Raw genomic sequence first — 18,601 nt, 5'->3', positions numbered from 1 at the left:
TGCTTTGCCAAGAGCAGCTCTTGCCCACCAGCTCTGCGCACCATGTGAGGAGCTTGTGCACAGGCAGCGGAAGGAGGGTCTCGGGTGGGCTGCGGAGGTGGAGCCTGGGGAGGGGCTGCGGCCGTGCTGCTCTGAGAACAAAGCCTGGCGGCAGCGGGCTCAGGGCTCCCACCATGTCCCCGAGCGGGGTCCCACCACATCCACCCCCAAAGCCAGCTGAGCTGCTTGCGAGGCGCCTGCCGCAGCCCCGGCCCCCGTGCTGGCCCCGGCAGCTGCTCCACAGCTGCTCGCAAACTCTTGCAGCGTCTTAGGGCGGCTCCGGCCTGGCGCAGAAATGCTGGTGCAAGGAGGGCATGCAGGCATGGGGGGACAGGCAGCACAGGCAGGGTCCCCAGCACCCTGTCCCGTGTCCCACTGAAGGGGGGGCTCATCCACAGGCTGCTCTGAAGGGTTTGGTTTGGGAAGGGCCACACCAGCATCAGCCCAACCTGGGGGGATCAAGGCCCTGTGCGCTGCTGCTCTGGCATGGAGCCCCCTTCAGCACGGGGCTGGGATGCGGGCAGGGCCGGGGGCAGCGGGGGCGCGGGCAGGCAGGGTTGGGCAGGGTGATGCTGCCTGTCCTGGCAGGAGCGTGCGGACCCAGGGGGGAGCCCCCGCAGAGCCCTGTGTGTGTCAGTGCAAAAGCAACTTTGTGGGTTCACACAAAGGCAAAACCGTCTGGAAAAGGCACCGACGTGCACAGCCTGGCAGGGTCCTGAGGGGACCAGAGGGGTTGGGGAGAGGTGGGGGATGGAGGGGCGGGCGGGCAGCAAAGAGGCACAAAAGCTGCACCCACTGACACCCTGGGAGGGGCAGAGCCCATGGTGCCGTGTCCTTGGAGAGGAAACCTCAGGGCACAGGGTCTGGGGGTGGAGGGGAGCTGAGGGCACTGGGTTCCCGGTGTGCCGTGTCCCCAGGGTGGAGGGGACATGGGGCAGGGGAGGGGCTGGGGTGCAGAGGAGCACCCAGCATGCGAGGTGCCCAGGGTGCAGGGTCCCCGGGGGGGTGGCACCGGACGCCGGTGCCCAGGGCAGGAGCTCAGGGTGCAGAACCACCCGGGGCGCGGGATCCCAGAGGGACCTGGGCCGGGGGGGGCAGGTTTCTGGGGTTCAGTCTCCCTGGGGCGGGGGATGACCCGGGGTGCGAGGGCAGAGCCGAGCCCGGGCTAAGGGCCCCGGGGTGAAGGATCCCGGGGCGAACCGTGTGCGGGGGGGGCAGCCCGGGACGGTGAGGGGGTGGGGGGCGATGCTGCCCGCACCCCAGGGGTCCCGACGGCGTGTCCCGGGGGGTGCCCCGGGGGCCGGGGCGGGGGCCGGGGGGGGGGTGTGGGGGGGCGGAGGTTGTGGGGGGGTGGGGGGGGGCCGCCGTTCGCGGCGCTAGGACCGGGCGCGGCGGCGGGCGGAGCCTCCCCGCCGCTCGCCCCTCCGCCCGGCCGCTGCGGCAGTGTCTCGGAGGCGGGCAGGCGGCCGGTCCCTCCGGTCCCCCCGGCAGCATCCCGGCCCCGCCATGGCTGGCGTCGGCTTCGCGGCGCACCGCCTGGAGCTGCTCGCCTCCTACCAGGACGTGATCGGCGAGGACAGCCCCACCGACTGGTGAGCGCGCCCGCCGCCGCCGCCGCCCCTTTGTCCCCGCCGCCGCCGCCGCCGCCGCCCTTTGTGCACGGAGCCGCCCGGTAACACCGGCCGCGCCCCGCGCTGCGCCCCCCGCCGCCCCGGGCCCGCGCTGCCGGGAGCCCCGGCACACAAAGGCGGGTGGGGCGGTGTGTTGGGGGGGTGTGGGGGTGTGTGTGTGTGTGTGTGTGTGTGCGTGCGTGCCCGGCCCGCCGCCCCCGGTGCCCGCACCTGCCCGCCGCCGCCGCACCGGGCCGGGGCGCGGTCCCCGCTTTGTCTGCGCCGGGTCGGCACGTGCGAGCGCCGGGACCCGCCGCCCCCCTCCCCCTTCCCCCCCCCGCTGCCCCGGGAGCCCCCGGCACGGCGCGACCCCCCGCCGGGCAGCGAGTGTAGGGAGCGGGGGGGTCCGCGCACGGCGAGGAGGGCCCGGGGGTCCCCCCCGGTGCTGGGCCCGGCCCCGGGTCCCTTGCCATTGTCTGGAGCCGCAGCCGCGGGCAGGGGCGCCCGGCGGGGTCGGGGAGGAGGGGGGGAACGGGGCGCCCCCAGCCCGGCCCCGCGCCCGGCCGGCCCCACTGCCCGACGGAGCGAGGCCTGAGGCCGCGGCGGCACCGGGCATCACCCCCACCCCGGCTCCGCTGTCCTCGGATCCCGGGGTGCCCCATCCCCGGGGGGAAGCCGCGGTACGTCGGCCCGGGACCACCCCGCCGGGCTGAGGCTGCTGCGGGCTCGGGGCGGGGGGGATGGCCTTCTCCGACGGGTCCCCCCGGGCTGCCGTGCCCTGCCTGTACCCCCAGCGCGGGGCACCCCGAGCTGCGGGCGCCGGGGCCCGGCCGGATCCAGGCCCTGCTGCAGCCGGCGCAGCAGCCCGCGGGGAGCATCTCCCCACCGCCACCCCGGTTCTCCCAGCGCCCACCCGCATCTCCCAGCCCCACCCGGGCGCCGTGGGGCTGGCCGGGGTGTCTGCCCCGGGACCCCCTCCTTGTCCCCCCGAGGTGCCTGTGCCGTGCGTGTGTGGGGATGCTGTCGGCTCCTTGGGGTGCCGCTCGCTGGGCAGAGCCGGGGTGCTGGGCAGCGTGGGGTGCTGGGTGCGTGCTGGGCATGCTGCTCTCCAGCGGGGGTCCCTGCCGTGCACCCAGCATCCAGCCGGGGGGCACCCGCCGCCAAGCTGGGGAGCACCCGGCCGGGGTGCACGCCGCTCTCTAGCCGGGTCCCTGCTCTCGGGACAGGGCTGGGAGCCCCCCGGTCTGTGTGGGCCTGGATAGGTCCCGCTCCCCACCAGCTCTCCGGGGAGCCCTGCAGTCCAGCCGCCAGCCCAAGGGCGCCGTGGGCGAGCGCGGTGTGAGCTGCCGGCCAGGAGGCAGCTGTCAGCCCTGGGTACATCTCGCTTCCCGGCATCCGCTGCAAAGGAGCCCTCCCTGCCAAAGCTGCTGAGAGCAGCAGAAACGGTTCCTGGGAAGGTGAGCGCTGGGGCTGGGCACCCCGCGCGTCCCGCACTGAGACCTGGCTGGGCAGCGAGCCCCCACCATCCCCATCCTCAGGGCTGAGCTCGCCCCGTCAGCCCCAGCCCCTCCATCCTGGGGCCACCGGGGATGCCCAGCACTTGGTGCCAGTGGGAGCAGCATCCCCGCTGCTGGGCCCAGTGCCTGGGTATGGGATGAGGGGTGATGCTGGGGGGGGCTGCATCAGGCAGGGTGATGGGGACCAGCCCTTGGCGGTGGCCCAGCCTGGCTGAGCCAGGGACTGTGAGGACACTGCTCCGGAGCCTGGCCCTGGGCTGGTGCCGGGGGATGCTGCACTCTTGCCCAGCTGGGATCCCTGTGTTTAGTCTGGGATTTCCCCCACTCCAGCCCGGTCCTGGAGGGTCCGAGCGTCCCCTCCCCCTGCCCGGCCCCGCGGAGGCTGCTGGGGCCCATTACTCGATCAGAAAGGAATTTGGTGCTGCTTTCTGAGCACGCCGACTCCCTGGAGCTCCCAGCCACATTGGAAACACATGTGCCCGGGCTGGGGCGGGCCGGCTGGGGCGATGCTCCCCCTTCCCGACTGTGGCGTGGGGGGCCGGCAGCTGCGGGTGCCCCAGGTGCTGGCACCCACGGATGCTGCTCCGCCTGCTCTGGTGAGCCATGGGGCCACGCGAGGGCAGTGGGGCCACTGTCCCCTTGGCGGGGTGATGGGGGATCCTTGCCAGAGTCCCCTGGCTGTGGAGACCCCTCCTCCCTGGGCTGCACGAGGCACCACCACCCACGGGTGACCCACATGCCTGGAGCCCAGCAGGTGGGAAGGGGCTCTATGGGCTGGGTGGAGGGGGTTAAAGCCCATGGAAGGGGGTCAGCAATACATGATGCTGCCTGCACCCGCTGTGGCGCTGCTGGTCCCTGCTGTCAGGGCCTGTGGTGATGCTGTTGGGCTGTGGGTCCCTGGGGACACCCCTGGGGATGCTGCTAGCCCCAGCATGGCCCCACTGGCCCCGGAACTGGTAACCTCTGGATCCTCCATCCTGGCACAGGGTCAGACCACGCCGCTGGGCTGCGCCTGGGGCAGGGCTCTGTTTCTGTGTCAGGCCCTGGCTGTCCTGGGAGCACCCCTGGGTGCAGACAGCAGCACTGCGCTCAGGTACCACCCTGCATGGCAGGGTCCTGGAGGAGCGAGCAGGCAGTGGGTGTCCCCAGCACCTTCAGGGCTCCCCAGGCAGCCATGCTGTGGCTCTGTCCTATTTGTTTACCTCCTCTCTGCAGCCAGCTGCATCCTACCCTGTGAGCCCCCAACCCCTGCCCTCAGCCCTGGGCTCCACCAAACTGCTGCCATCCTCCCACCAGTCCTGGGGGATCACAGCAGGTCCCCCAAGCCAGGGCTGCAGTTGCAGGCAGGGGCTGCGTTTGCCGCCCTTCCCCATCGCAGATGATGCTTTGCAGCTGCTTTGCCAGCTCCAGGCCGGGAGCTGGCGCCGGCTGGGGCGGCCGATTAGCGGGATCGGGATGTGCGGATTAAAGTCAATCTTGTTGGTGCAATTATCTGCGGCTCGCTGCCAGGGGCTCGATGCAGTGGGTACCAGGGGGCGGAGGGAGGCCCCCTCCATGTTAGGTACCTGCCTGCCTTCCCTTTGTTTTTCAGCTGCTGGGGTCCAGCCATGGCCCCGCTTTGGGGTTGGTTCTGCCTGTAGGGACCCCCCCCGATTCCCATCTCTGAGGCTCTGGCTGGAAGCTGCAGGCTCGGGTGAGGACAGCTCTGCCCAGCACCGTGGGGATTTTGGCTCGCTGGCAAGCACTGCACGGGCTCTGCCAGCCGAATGCCGATCGGCAGAGCTGCCGAGCTGCCTGCCCACCCCGGTGCAGGGATGGGGGGGGGGCATCCAGCACGGGCGGCCCCGGCTTTCCGGGTGCAGTGTGTGACGGGTGGCAGGCAGGTTTGGGTGCCTGCCAGGCCCCGGCAGGTCCCCACTGCCTGCCTGCCTCCCCCGCTCCCCTCCACTAATCACCTCGTCATCGGGGCGAGCTGCATCCCAGCTGGGATGGGGGGGGTTGCCATGGCAATGGAGGATGCTGGTTGCCTAGCAACATCCATCCCCTCGCCCACCCGCCCTGGACCGATTTGGCATGCGTCCTCCCTCCCCCCCCCACCCTTAACTGGCTGCACACCCCTGGGGAGGTGCGGGCTGGCGGGGGTCCCACGGAGCCCCGGGGGGGGCTGGCTGGGGCGCAGTGGGAGCTAGAAGGGGTTTCCCATCGGCTGGGAATGGTTTCCAAGGAACAGTCTCCATGACGGCCCCATCACACCCCGGCGGCACATTGATTTGCTGCTGCTGGTGCTCCGGCGTCCTCCCCCGGCCTGGTGCCTGCCGGGCTGGCGGCTCACGCAGCCGGGCACGTGAGCAGCCCCGAGTTCCCTGCTGGGACGCAGGGCTGTCCCCAAAGTTGGTCGGTAACCGACAGGGTCGAGGGGGGACAGGGATGGGCATGCAAGGAACTATGAGGCTGTGACGGTCTGCAGCACAGCAGCCAGCAGGGTCCTGTGCCCAAGTGACCCTTCTGTCCCCAACCTTGGGATCCTGCCCTATGGCTGCCAGCCAGCAGGGTGGGACTGCCTGAAGTCCTGTCTGCTCTGCCTGGCAGCCTGGCCTTTCGCAGTGGTGATGGACAAGGGGTTGTGGTGGTTGTGTGGCAGCTTGGGGGACACCTGACTGGTCCCCCAGGACCTGCCCTGACCTCAGTGTTAGCAGGAACCCCTCTCCCCATCACCCTGCACTCCCCCTGGCCATGGCTCACCCATGCTGTCTCCCCAGGGCCCTCTACACGTATGAGGATGGCTCCGATGACCTGAAGCTGGCAGCATCAGGAGGTAAGAGGTCCTCTGTCCCCGCAACTGGCTTGGCTCTGCCAACGTTTTCCCCGGCACCCATCCCAGTGCTGGGTGGACGTGGGCTGACGGTGCCATGCTAGGCGGAGGTTTGCTGGAGCTCTCTGGCCACTTTGAGATCCAGAAGGTGATGTACGGCTTCTGCAGCGTCAAAGACCCCCAGGCTGTGCTCCCCAAATATGTCCTGGTCAACTGGGTGAGTGGGGGGGGGGCATGCTGGGGGAGGGCTGCAGAGTTGGCAGGAGCATGGCTGGGTGCGAGGGAGGAGCCTGCCGTGGCCGGGGGGTGTGTGCGGGTGCCCCATGGCCCCGCTGCCCTGTGGTGGTCAGTGGGGTGGGGGTCACCCTGTCGCCCCTCCCTGGCTCAGCCCCTCCCTGGCTGCCACAGGTGGGTGAGGACGTGCCGGATGCCCGCAAATGTGCCTGCGCCAGCCACGTGGCCAAGATCGCTGAGTTCTTCCAGGTGGGTAATGCCAGGGAGAGGGACAATGCCACCGGGACACTGACCCTGGTCTCTGATGGCTGATTGTCCCCTACCCAGGGCGTGGACGTCATTGTCAATGCCAGCAGCGTGGAGGACATCGACCCAGGGGCCATCGGACAGCGGCTCTCCAACGGGCTGGCCCGCGTCTCCAGCCCGGTGCTGCACCGCCTGCGGCTGCGGGAGGACGAGAACACCGAGCCCGTGGTAATGTCCCCGTGGTGGTGATGGCAGCGATGGCGGCGGGCGCGGGGCATCCCTCCCGCCCAGGGCTCCTGTCTGCCGCAGCCCGTCACCCCGTGTGCCGCTTACTGTTATTCCCCCTCGCTGATCCCAGCCCCTCCGCCCCCCCTGCCTCTCCTCCGTCCCAGGGCACCACTTACCAGAAAACCGACGCCACCGTGGAGATGAAGCGGCTCAACCGGGAGCAGTTCTGGGAACAGGCCAAGGTGGGGTATGGGGTGGAGGCAGCTGGTAGCTCTTGGGGAGCAGGGTGAGCCGCTGGCGGGCTGATGGGCAGCCCCGTCCTTCATATCCCCCCACCCCAGAAAGAGGAGGAATTGCGTAAGGAGGAGGAGCGGAAAAAGGCCCTGGACGCCCGGCTGCGGTTCGAGCAGGAGCGGATGGAGCAGGAGCGGCTGGAGCAGGAGGAGCGGGAGCGGCGCTACCGGGAGCGCGAGGAGCAGATCGAGGAGCACAGGCACGGCGGGGCCGGGGTGGGGCTCCTGTGTGAGGATGTGCCTGTCCGGGATGGCTGTGCACATGCTGCGAGCCTCTGGGTGGGCGCAGGGGTGTTCATTCAGGGGATGGGGTTGGGGCAGGGACTGGCAGGAGCCGGTGCCCAGCCCCTCTCCCATGCCCCCGTCGCAGGAGGAAGCAGCAGAGCATGGAGGCGGAGGAGGCCCGGCAGCGCCTGAAGGAGCAGTCCATCTTCGTAAGTGCTGCGGCGGGCGTGGGGCTGGGGTTGGAGCTGGAGCTGCCACCCGGCATCACCCCCGGGGAAGGGCCTTCCCTAGCCAGGTCCCCAGGACGTCCCCGGGGCTGGGGGGTGACACCACATCTCTTCCCAGGGAGAGCAGCAAGAGGAGGACGACAGGCAGCAGCTCAGGAAATCGGAGTCAGAAGTGGAGGTGAATGCGGCGGCCATGCCCAGGGCCTGTCCTTGCTGCCCAGCCATGGGGGGTGGTCCTTCAGCCCCATGCCACTGGGGCGGTGGGTCTCAGCCTCCCCCATCCCTGCAGGAGGCTGCTGCCATCATCGCTCAGCGGCCCGACAACCCCAGGGACTTCTTCAAGCAGCAGGAGCGGGTGGCATCGGGCAGCAGTGACGCTGTCTCGCCGGGCAGCCACAGGACAGGTGAGGGGTTGGGCGGGCTGAGGGCACCGGGGAGGGCACCGAGAGGTCAGGGGGGGCTGCAGAGCAGGTGAGTGCAGTGCTGCTGGGGCTCCCTGCAGGTCGCAGCAGGAGCTGGGGAGACCAGGGCTGTAATGTCCCCTCCGTCATCCTCGGTGCTGCGGCTGTGGGTGCCGGAGGCACGAGGACAGCAGAGGATCGTCCCTCTCTGCTGTGCCACCATCACCGCCACTGCCACCGCACCTCACGTGGCCCCTGCAGCTGGGGCAGCTTGGCAGGGGCTGGATGCTGGGGTGTCTTCAGCAAGGCGGGGGGCTCATCCTGCTCCCTGCTGGGTGCTGTCCGCTCACCTGTCACGGCACCGCGCCGGCAGCTGGCGTGGCAGTGTGGTCGGTGCGGTGGGGGGGGGGCAACTGGAGGTGCAGGTGTGGCTTGGGGAGGAAACTCATCCCACGGGGGGCAGATAAAAGAAGCAGGAGGGAGTGGTGCACCCGACATGCTCCCAGCTGGCAGGGGGTGCCCCATGGGGAGGCTGGGCTGCCCCACAGTCCAGGGTCCAGCTCTGGGACTCTTTGTGGCTCGAGGGCAGAGGCTGGCTGTCCTGTTGGTGCCTCCGGCTGTGGGGCCACGTCATGAGGCTGTGTGGGGGGTTGTGCTGGGGTGCTGTGCTGGAGGGGCTGTGCCGGGGTCGGGGGGGCCTGCGATGTGTGTTCTTGCCGTGGGGTCATGTCATGGGCTGTGCCGTGGGGCTGTGCTGTGGAGTTGTGCCTCGGGGCGATGCTGTGGGGCTGTGCCGTGGGCTGTGCTGTGGGCTGTGTGTTGTGGCCGTGCCGTGGGGCCGTGCCGTGGGTTGTACCGTGAGTTGTGCCGTGGGTTTGTGCTGTGGGTTCGTGCTGTGGGGCTGTGCTGTGCCTGAGCAGATAGTTGGTCCCATGGCCGTGTCCTGGCCTTTCTCCCCACCTGGCCATGTAGCACTGCCTCCCATCCTTCTGTCCTGCTGTCTTTCCATCTTCTTGTCTCACCGTCCTCCCACCCCACTGTTGGTGCTGTCTCCCATCCCTCCATCCTCCCATCCCAGTGCCCCGGTGCCCTGGCCCCGCCATGGCTATGCTGAGCAGGGACTGACCCATCTCTTTGCTCTCTCTCTCTCCGTCCGTCCGTCTGTCTGTCTTTCTCTCAGCAGGTCGTCTGCACTGTCCTTTCATAAAGACAGCTGACAGTGGGCCGCCTTCTTCCTCCTCCTCCTCCTCCTCCCCCCCACGGACCCCCTTCCCCTATATCACCTGCCACCGCACCCCAAATCTCTCCTCTTTCTTCCCATGTAGGTAGCTGGGAGCCCCTGAATGCACAGCTCCGGGGGGGTCGAGCCACGGGCGGCCACCCCACAGCCCACCCCAGCCCCACGGCACACTGGACTGACAGCAGAGGCAGCGCCCCTCATGCAGGCACCCCGAGGGGGCTGGGCACCCAGACAGGGACTGTACCCGCACCCACGGGCACCCCGCACGCCCTGGCTGGGGCTGGGCCCATGGTGGGCGCTCTGCCCCTGGGGTGGGGGATGCATCAGGTTGTGCCTGTGGGACAGGTTGTGCCCATGGTATGGGGAGAGGGCAGCGGGCAGGCTGTGCCTGTGGGACAGATGGGCACAGGGCAGAGCTGTGCCTGGGGAGATGATGCTCTGCCGTGGGATAGAGCAGGCTGTGCCCGTGGGACAGAGGAGCCACAGGGCAGCTCTGTTCACAGGGCAGAGGTGGATGGAGCAGGCTGTGCCCATGGGGCAGAGGGGGACAGGGCAGGCTGTGCCCTGGACCACACAGGACTGTGCCCGTGGGGCAGCACGGGATGGAAAAGTCTCTGTCTAGGATCGTGTGGGGCTGTTCCCGTGGGGCAGAAGGGGCCAGATGATGCATGGGGCCGTGTGGGGCTTTGCCCCCTGCCCCCAGCCAGGGGTAGCAGGGCACGGAGCTGTGCCTGCAGAGGCGAGGCTGTGCCAGGGCCCAGCTGGGCGATGTGTGGGCAGGGCCACGTGCACCACGGCGGATATGGGGCTGCCAGTCCCTGTACCTGGCAGATGTGGGGGCTGCAGCTGTGTGGGGCCAGTGGGACGCCCCAAGGGGGCATGGTGGTTTCTGCACCCATGGGTGCCTCTGCCCTGCCACCACAGGAGGGGATGACGTGGTGGCAGGTACATGGTGACGTGCATTTGACACCTCATGGCCAGGTTGGCGTGGGGCAGGAGCAGGGGCAGTGCTGGGGTGCTGGTCCCCCCTCCATGTGGGCAGCCCCCCCACGCCACCCCCTCTCCCTTGTCTGCAGGCAGCCAGTCGGACGCCTACCGCAAGGCCTCAGCAGCGGGCTGCAGCCCCTGCGAGTCCAGCCCGGCCGCCACGCCGCTGGGCGAGCCGGGCACCCGCGCCTCGGGTGATGAGACACCGGCAACGCCCAAAGGTGGGCGCTGGGCTGGCGCTGCCGGCCCCTGCCTGGGGCTGCCCGAGCGCATCCCCGCGGTTCCCTGCAGCGCTTTGCCCCCCCTGCAGAGCTCCCTCAACTCCTCTGCATCTCCCGCTGCGGCCCTGATGCTGCAGCCATGCCAACCTCCCTTGCATCGCTCAGTTGCATCCGTGCTGTCCCATCTGCATCCCTCAGCACAGCCCCCGCTGCCTCTGCTGTGTCCCCCAGCACATCCCCGCCGTATCCGCTGCGCCGATGCATCCCCGCCGCCTCTGCTGCATCCCCCCTAGTGCAGCCCCGCCGTCATTATTGCATCCTCGCTGTCTCCAGTGCATTTTCTAACACCAGTGCATCCCTGCTGTCTGTGCTGCACCCCCAATGCATCCCCCCCATCTCCAGTGCATTGCTCCAGCCAGTGCATCCCCCTGCTGTGTACATGCCCCCCCCATCTCTGCAGCAGCCCCCCTGACTCTGCTGAGCCTCCAAGTGTGACTCTGCCCTATCTGCGCCATCCCCCAGTACGTCCCTGCTTCCCTCCCCCCGTGCACCCCCACCGTCCCGCTGCAGCCCCAATGCATCCCTGCCAGCTCTGATGCAGTCCCCATGTGTCCCTGCTATGTCCCCACTGGCCCCTTTGCATCCTCTGGTGCATCCCAGCTTCCCTTCTGCATCTTCCCAGTGCAGACCCCCTCCCTGGGCCCTCCACACTCCCCCTGTGCCTCCCAGCTACTCCCCCCACCCCAGCAGGGCCTGGTGTCCGTCCCCACCCCACAAGGTGATCCCACCTTGCCCCCCAACTTCCATGTCCCCCTGGTCCCTTGGTGTGTGCCATCAGTCCCCTCCCTGCCCAGCCACTCCCACCCGTCCCTGCAGCACCTCCTGGCTGTGCCCAGCCCAAAGGATCCCCTCCCATCCCCCCCCCAGCTGCAGCCCTGTCCCTGGGTGTCCCCCAGTTCAGGACAAGGGGGTTCTGTCCCCACTGACTGCCATACCCCCCCTTGCAGACTCCCCCAGCCCCAGCGCCCAGGAGGCCGGGCCAGCCACCCCCGAGCAGCACTGGCCGTTCCCAGGGCCTGAGGACAAGGCCACCGAGCCCCCCGGGGACGAGCCCACCCCCACGCCAGTGTGGACAACGGGGAGTGACGCCCTGGGGGACCTGGTGACCCTGGAGCCTGCCGAGCCCTCCCCACCACCCGCAGCCGCTGAGCCCCAGCCGGGGGGGGCCCCGAACCCGGAGAGCCTCATTGACCTGTGGCAGAGTGACGGGGCACCCCCCGCTGCTGCCTGGCCCCTGCCTGCCACCCCTGTTCCTGAGGGCCCCCCAGCCACACTGCCCGACGAGGGGGCCCTGCTGAGCCTGGACGAGCTGCCTGAGCCCCCCGCCACCTTCTGTGATGCGGAGCAGGAGGAGGAGGCAGCCAGTGGAGGGGACCCCCACCCCCGGGGGCTCGGCTGCCAGCATGCCCCCCAGGAGGACACCCCAGGCCGAGAGACTCCCCCTATCACCAATGGGGAGATGGCCCCCAAAGATGGGACGCCAGGCCGTGGGGAGCAGGTGAGCATTTTGGAGGGGGTGTGTAGGGGTGTGTGTGTGGGGCCTGTGTTGTGTGTGTGGAGTTGGGGAGGTGGCGGGGGTGGGGGGGGTCCTGACCACCTACACCCCCCCCCCCCCCTCAGGCCAGCGAGGGCTACTTCAGCCAGTCCCAGGAGGAGGAGGTGCCCCCCACTGAGGAGCCATCGGCCAAAGCCCCCCAGCCCATCTTCTACAACAAGCCCCCAGGTGAGTGGGGATGGTGAGGGGTGGGGGGGAGTCTGTCCCTCTGTGGGACACCCCCCACTGCCCTGACACCCCCCCTCCCTGTCCCCCAGAGATCGACATCACATGCTGGGATGCAGACCCCCTGCCCGAGGAAGAGGAGAGCTTCGGGGGGGGCCTGTAAGCCCAGGCCCCGCTGCCGGCGCAGGCAGCCCACCCCGGCCGGCGCAGGGCGTGAGGGGGCCATAGCTGGGGGCCGGGTCCCCCCCTCACCCTGCCGGGGCCCTGCAGGATGAGGCCTCTGGGTGGGGGCCACCCCACTGCGCCCCCGCCCCGGGGCATCTTTTACAGCCCCCTCTCTGCCTCCTCTCTTTTTTAAGTTGTCGGTAGGAGCCGTGTCAGCCCCCCCCGCCCCCTCCGTTAGCAGTCCCCCCCTCGCTGCCCCAGAGCCCTTTCGGGGGGGGACACACACACGCTCGCATCCCCTGCCCGGCTGTGGGACAGGGGCCTCGTTCTCTTCGTGCCCCCCCAGGAGCCCCCCACTACTTTGCACGAGTTCAAAAAAAAAAAAAAGGAATAATAATAAAGGAATATGGCAATAAAGTGACCTGACCGAGGCGAGGCTGCGGCCAGCGGCGCCCCCCCCAAACCCCGGCAGGGAGCTGGTGTGGGGCTTTTACCCTCCTCCCACTCCTTCCTTGCCGGGACCCCCCCTCCCTCCCTCCCCCCCCCCCCCGCTTGGCCCCCGCTTGGCCCTTCTTCCCCCCCTACGGTAACTGTTTTTGGAAAGCACAAGTTCTGTACCGGCGGTGTGCTCATGTCTGTTAATAAATAAAGCGACTCCCACAGGGGCTGCAGCCTGCTGGGGGGGGGCATGGAGGCCAGGGGCTGGGGAGGGGGGGTCCTGCTGCCACCTCGGGGAGGGTGGTGGTGGGGGGGGGGGTGTTCCCATGACGCCAGCCCGCTGGGAGGCGAACCTGAGCCACAAACTTTTATTCTCAAACTGTAACAAACAAAAAATTTAAGAAACAGAGCAGAGTCCGGGTCCCCAGCACCCCCGGCCATGGGGGGGCCGGCGGGGGCCAGACGGGGAACCAGCCCCTTCCGCACCGGCGGCGATGGCCCGCGCCGGGGCGGGCGTCCCCGGGGTGACGCGGGCAACCGAAACCACCCCCCTCACCCCGGTGCCGGAGGGGTACCGGCGGTGAGGTCCGGGGGTCCCCCGGGGCCGCCGTTAGACAGCGGTAGTCCTGCCGAAGAGGGGCATGGAGACCGGGAGGTGCCAGGGTCCCGGCTCGTAGGTGTCCCTGCTGCTGAGCTCCGAGTCCGTCCAGCTGGGAAACATGCGGGGGGAGCATTCTGCCTGCAGGTAGAGGTCCGGGCAGGCAGGGCCGGGGCTGGCCGAGCGGGGCAGGTGCAGTGCCGAACCGTAGCCGGCATCCAGGAAAAGGGGTTTGTAGCTGGGGGGCTGCTCCTGCTTCTCCAGCCGCTCGTGGCTCAGGAAAGGGGCGTTGATTTTGCGGTAGAGCCCCCGCGTGTCCATCAGCACTTCGCTGTACGGCGGGGGGGGCTCCGCCATCAGCAGCGCCTCTTCGTAGCACGGCGGCTTCGACAGGTCCGACTCTGCAAGGCAAAACCCCCCCCGGACCCCCGTTGCCATCAGCGTTGCACCCCGGTTCTCGGGACGTATCCCCCCCCCCCAAGAAAGGGGGTGGCACACATGCTCTGAGGATGCAGAGAGCCCCCCCTGCTCCTTACCATGCCGGCAGCTCCAGGGCCGGGGGGGCGGGATGTGGTGGGGGTGGTGATGGTGGGGCTCGAGGCGGAGGCGGTGGGGAATGGCGATGCCGGGGGGGCTGCCCCCGTAACCCTCGTAGTGCAGCGGCTCCAGCTCCAGTGCGCGCAGGCTCTGCTCCCGCAGCCGCTCCTCCTGCTGCCGCTTCACCCGCCGCCGCAGGTAGCTGCAGAAGCAGCACAGCAGCACGATGAGCCCCCAGATGAGCCAGAAGCCCGCGAAGCAGGTGAGGAAGGTGTAGGTGCCCTGGGACATCACCATCTTGGCTGCCGGCCCCGGGGGGAGGCCCCAGCCTCTCCCTGCCCTCGGGGTGGGGGACGGGATGCTCAGGGCGGCGGCAGGGCCAGGGCAGGACCCGATGCTGTCAGGGCCGCCGAGGGCATCTCCCCGGGTCGTGCCCGGCGGCGTCTCCTCAGGCCCGCGGGGCACCCGCTGTCAGGGGTCCGTCCTCGCCATGGAGCCGGGGAGGGGCTGGAGCGGGTGGGTCAGGCCTGGGTGCGCTGGGCGGGCGGCGGGGCAGGGGGTCGGCGGGGCGGGCGGCGGGGGGACGGGGCCGGCGGGGTCCCGCTGCCCATCGCTGGGAGGGGGCCGCCGGGGTGGGGGCCCTGCAACGAGACAGACGCGAGCGTGAGCGTGGCGGGGACGCGGCCGCCCCGTTCCTATGGCGACTCGCTCCACATGCGCAGCGGCGCCCGCAGCCGGCGGGGAGCCGTGCATGGCCCCACGCGCGCCCCCGCCGTCGCACCCACGGCTGCAAACCCGCACCCCCCCCACCCCCACCCCCAGCACCCCGCCACGGTGCTGCCGGGCACCCCAGGGCGGGAGTTGGGTGCTGCGGCCCTGCGGCATCGACACCTTCAACATCACGGAGCGTCCGCTGGCGTCCCCCCCCCACTGGTGCCCACCCAGTGCACCCCAAATCAGCTGTAGAGCCCGGGTGGCTCAGCCCCCCACACCACCCCACTGCAGGGTGCCCTGTGGGGGGGGGAGAGGAGGGATGCACGGAGCCGCCGGCTGCCTGTGGCACGTGGCGCTCGCAGGAGCACGTGCAGCGCGGCCATCGCTGGCCTCACAGCCACGGGGAGACGCAGGGAAGGGTGGCACCTCCACAGGGCGATGCAGGTGGTGGCGATGGGAACCGTCACCCCTGCCAGGTCCCTGCCTTTAGGCTGGGTGACAGTGGGGTCACATCCAGCTGAACACAGGGATAGTGCGTGCTGGGGGGGGCCGTGCACATCAGTGAGCGGGGAGCAGCACCCATGGGTGCTCGCAGGCAGGCACGTAAGCACCCGTCAGGATTATTAGGGGGTGTGGGAGAAAAGGGGCTTGCCAGTGGGAAGGAGGGCGAGTGCCGGAGCGGCAGCGGCTGAGGGCAGGGTGACCACGGAGGCACCATCGCTCCGCACAGCGAAGGGGCGCGGGGTCCCGGGCAGGGCCACACTGCCGGCGAGGGGACCACGGCAGGGCCACCGGGTGCCGAGGGGGCTGGCGGGGCAGCGGGAAGGGCGGCGGGGCCGGAGGGCCGAGCCCAGGCGGAAGGAAGGAGGGATGGGGGGAGGAAGGGGCCGGGGAGCCCGGGCCGCGCTCCGGCGGGCAGCGGGGGCCGCTCCGTCGCGCAGACAAAAGCAGAGGCAGCGCCGGGATGTGGGTCTCTGGGGAGGGGGTGCCCCTTCCTGGGGCGCCCCAAGCCGCCACCGCCGCCCGGCAAAGGCCAGCTCGGTGCAGGATGAGCTCACCGGCCCCGCCTGCTACAGGATCCCTGCCGGCAGCCTGGGCATCCCCGGGGAGGGGGGGGGGCACCGTGCGGGGAGGGCCATGGGACGAGCACCGGGGTAACGGGAGGGGGGACACCGGGAACCGGGGCAGGGCTGGCTGGCGGCGCCCGGGGGCGTTTGCAGCCGGGGACGTGCGGGCGGGGGGAGGCGCGGGGCCGGGCGGGGAGACACCCACGCTGGGCGGGGAGCGGACCCGCCGCCCGGCTGGGAGCAGCCGCCGAGCCGGGCCCCGCCGGTACCCCCGGGCCGCTCCGCTGCCCCCGGCCGCGGCCTGCGCCCCGCTGTCCGCGTCGCATCCCCTCCCGGTGCCTCCGGCGGGAGGGGGACACCCCGGCGGGGACCTCCCCGCTCCCGGTGCCGGGCGCGGCAGCCCCCTCCTCCTCCTCCTCCTCCTCCTCCTCCTCCTCCTCCTCCTCCTCTTCCTCCTCCTCCTCCCCCGGCGGCGCGCGCGCGCCCCGGTTCGCGCCGCGCGCCTCCACCTCGGCCCCCGGTTGCCGGCGGCCCCGCGCGCCCCCGCCCCGGTCCCGCCGCCTCCGCGCCGCGCAACAGGCGGAGGCGCCGCGCCCGCTCCCTCCGCGGCTCCCGTTACCGGCGGCGCACGTGGCTCAGGCGGCGGGCGGCGGCGGCTCCATAGGGTGGCGGCGGCAGCGGCGGGGCGGGGAGGGGGGGGAGCCCGGTGCGCGCCCGGTGCGCGGCGCCGCCGCCGCCTCCCGGCGCTGCCTTTGTCTCCGGTGAGCGCTCCCGCGCCGCCGCCGCGCGCCGCCCCGCCCGGGCTCCCGCCCCGCCGCTCCGCCCCGCCCTCGGCTCGGGGAGGGACCCGGGAGCCGGCGGGGCCCCCCCGCACCCCCGCCCCGGGACCCGCCGCCGAGCGGGGGCTACCGGAGAACGGGGTGTTGCCACGGGAATCTCCCCCCCTCCTCCCGCCCCGGGGGACGGCCGCGGGCTGACGGTGGCGTGAGGGCCGTGGCATCCCCGGGGCGGGGGGGGGATCCCCGGGTCACGGCCCCACGGTCCGGTTGGGGTGGCGGCCCTACGATGCCCCGTGGGGCGGCGCCGCGGGCTCCCCCCACCCGGTGTCCATGCACTTGCCCAGGCGGTAGCGAGGGGGTGCCAGCCCCCCACGGCACCGGTCCTAGCCGCAGCTTCCTCCGGGGGCGAGGGCAGCTCAGCCGCTAACGGGACCTTGACAGCCCCTGGGGCGCCGCAGTGGGACCCGTGGCTGTGCCGGGCTGGATGCGCCAGCCTGGCCCCGAGGACAGCAAGGGTCAGAGGTGCGGGGGGGGGACACGACACACAGACGACTCCCCTGGGGGCACTCCGCACCTCAGGGGGCTGCTCTTGCCCCTGAGCAGACCCCTTGCCCGCCTGGCCTGAGCGCTTGGCCCCCTGCGTTAGGGCTCCCCTGGCCCTTTGCTGTCAGGGGGGGATGTCGCCATCTGTTTGTCTGCTGTGCTCGAGGCCAGTGGTTGTGGCCCCCATGGGACAAACACACACACACCCCCGGACCCCTTGTGCTTGCACCCACACCGGGGACAAGAGCACCCGCTCTCTGCCCCCACTGCGCCCTGGGGCTGTGCCAGGAGCAGGGGACTGGGGTTACAGGGCAGAGCCCTGCCCGCTCGGTGCCAGGGCCCCGAGGCCGAGGGGGGGTGACAACAGGGTGTGGGCGCCTGGCAGGGGTGCCCCACGCGGGCCGTGACCTCGTCGCCGCTTCCTCTCCGTGGGCAGGGCGGAGGGCGCCCGCTGTGGCCGCACACACGGCGCATTGTTCTGCCGGGGCCCGGCCGGAAGGACTTCCCCCCTCCATCCATCCCGGGGAAACCGGCCACCGGCAGCCCGCTCCCGCCAGGGGCCGGGCAGAGCAGCCCCGGCAGGCGGCCAAGCCCCGCCGCCTCGCTGGGAGCAGGCCCGTGGTGGCCATGGCTCCCCCGGCCCCGACTCACCTTGCTGGAACTCGTCTCCTGCGATCGGACCTCACAGCGCGGCCGTGGCAGCCCGGCAGTGCCCGCTTGGCGGTTGTGGGGGGGCCCGAGCAGCACCCAGGGCGGGCAGGGGGCTGCGGCCATGCAGGGGGGTGTGGGTGCTCCCTCGGGGCGTGGGTAACGCAGAGGTGGGGGGCACGGCCGGGCCTGCGGGCATCGTCAGGCCAGAGCGAGGGCGGGCGGGGGGAGCCCAGGCCTCCGGCCCCGCCAGCGCCGGGGGCCGGGAGCTGCCTTCCCCTTCCCCACGGCGGCGGGGGGAGGCAGGCGGGGGAGCGCTCCCCGAGCCACATGGTGGGCTGGAGGAGGAGCCGTTGCCCAGGCAACAGCTGAGAGCATCCTTCACCCCTGAAAATCGTGTGCCGGTGCTGCCGCCACAGCCCCACGGCTCAGGGCAGCACCCAGGACCCCCCCAGCACCCCTGGGCCCACCGAGAGCTCACCCAGGGCCTGCCCTGTCTGCGGGGCCCAGACCTGCCCATTCCAGCTCCAGGTGTACACCAGCACCCCCACACTGCTCCCCCCAGTAAGGACAGGGAGGGGGATGAGGCCCCCGCAAACGCTGGGGCTGGGAGGCAGCTGGGCAGGGGGGCGCTTGGGCCAGGCAGAACCCCTTCCATGCCCTGCTCACAGCTCAGCCACGGGCTGCCCACACCCCAGCCCTGCCCACAGAGCCACACTGACGGTGTGACAGACACCCCTAACATGTTAGTGACCCCAGGACCTCGGCGCCAGGGTGCCACAGCCCAGGAAGTGCGGGCAGGGCGGCACAAGCATCCCTGGCCAGTGCAGTGGAAGCAGCAATCCCCAGGCAGTCCCCATCCCCCCACCCTGCCTTCCTTACACGGCTGCAGAAAATTCCTGGATTTTACCCCAAGATGCCCCCTCTGAGTGTGAGAACTCCTCCTCGGCCCGCTCCCATAGCAACTGTTCCCTAGCTACCCAGCCGCACTTGCTATTCTCATCCCTGTGCAGCTGTGTGTGGCCCCCCCGCGCTGCGCATGGGGCTGCCGC

At 70.9% G+C, this 18,601-nt stretch overlaps 2 protein-coding genes across 7 annotated transcripts; one reads left to right on the top strand and one right to left on the bottom strand.

Moving 5' to 3' along the window:
- Positions 1–1,458: 1,458 nt before the first annotated feature.
- DBN1 (drebrin 1) lies at positions 1,459–12,787 on the top strand. 6 transcript variants are annotated; one of them, XM_074916242.1, is made up of 15 exons: positions 1,459–1,631; positions 5,926–5,981; positions 6,083–6,195; positions 6,387–6,461; positions 6,540–6,686; positions 6,851–6,928; positions 7,028–7,179; positions 7,350–7,413; positions 7,550–7,609; positions 7,721–7,835; positions 9,016–9,153; positions 10,149–10,280; positions 11,288–11,838; positions 11,961–12,063; positions 12,153–12,786. In XM_074916242.1, exons 1-15 carry the CDS (start codon positions 1,546–1,548, stop codon positions 12,221–12,223), a joined length of 1,941 nt encoding a protein of 646 aa, XP_074772343.1. In that variant the 5' UTR covers positions 1,459–1,545; the 3' UTR covers positions 12,224–12,786. The 6 variants fall into 6 exon arrangements, with proteins under 6 accessions (XP_074772343.1, XP_074772342.1, XP_074772344.1 ...); XM_074916241.1 differs by having other exon boundaries at positions 9,013–9,153; XM_074916246.1 differs by lacking the exon at positions 1,459–1,631 and adding an exon at positions 4,841–4,859 and having other exon boundaries at positions 9,013–9,153.
- A 230-nt stretch (positions 12,788–13,017) lies between these two features.
- PRR7 (proline rich 7, synaptic) lies at positions 13,018–14,245 on the bottom strand. Its single transcript, XM_074915776.1, has 2 exons — positions 13,798–14,245; positions 13,018–13,662 (listed from the first exon to the last, which is right to left on the bottom strand). The coding sequence occupies exons 1-2, from the start codon at positions 14,093–14,095 to the stop codon at positions 13,274–13,276; spliced, it is 687 nt and encodes a 228-aa protein (XP_074771877.1). The 5' UTR covers positions 14,096–14,245; the 3' UTR covers positions 13,018–13,273.
- Positions 14,246–18,601: the final 4,356 nt, after the last annotated feature.

The sequence above is a fragment of the Athene noctua genome, chromosome 12 (assembly GCF_965140245.1).
Source record: "Athene noctua chromosome 12, bAthNoc1.hap1.1, whole genome shotgun sequence".
Classification (NCBI taxonomy): Eukaryota; Metazoa; Chordata; class Aves; order Strigiformes; family Strigidae; genus Athene; species Athene noctua.
The sequence above is the reverse complement of the archived record's forward strand: the minus strand, read 5'-3'. Positions and strand labels throughout refer to the sequence as shown.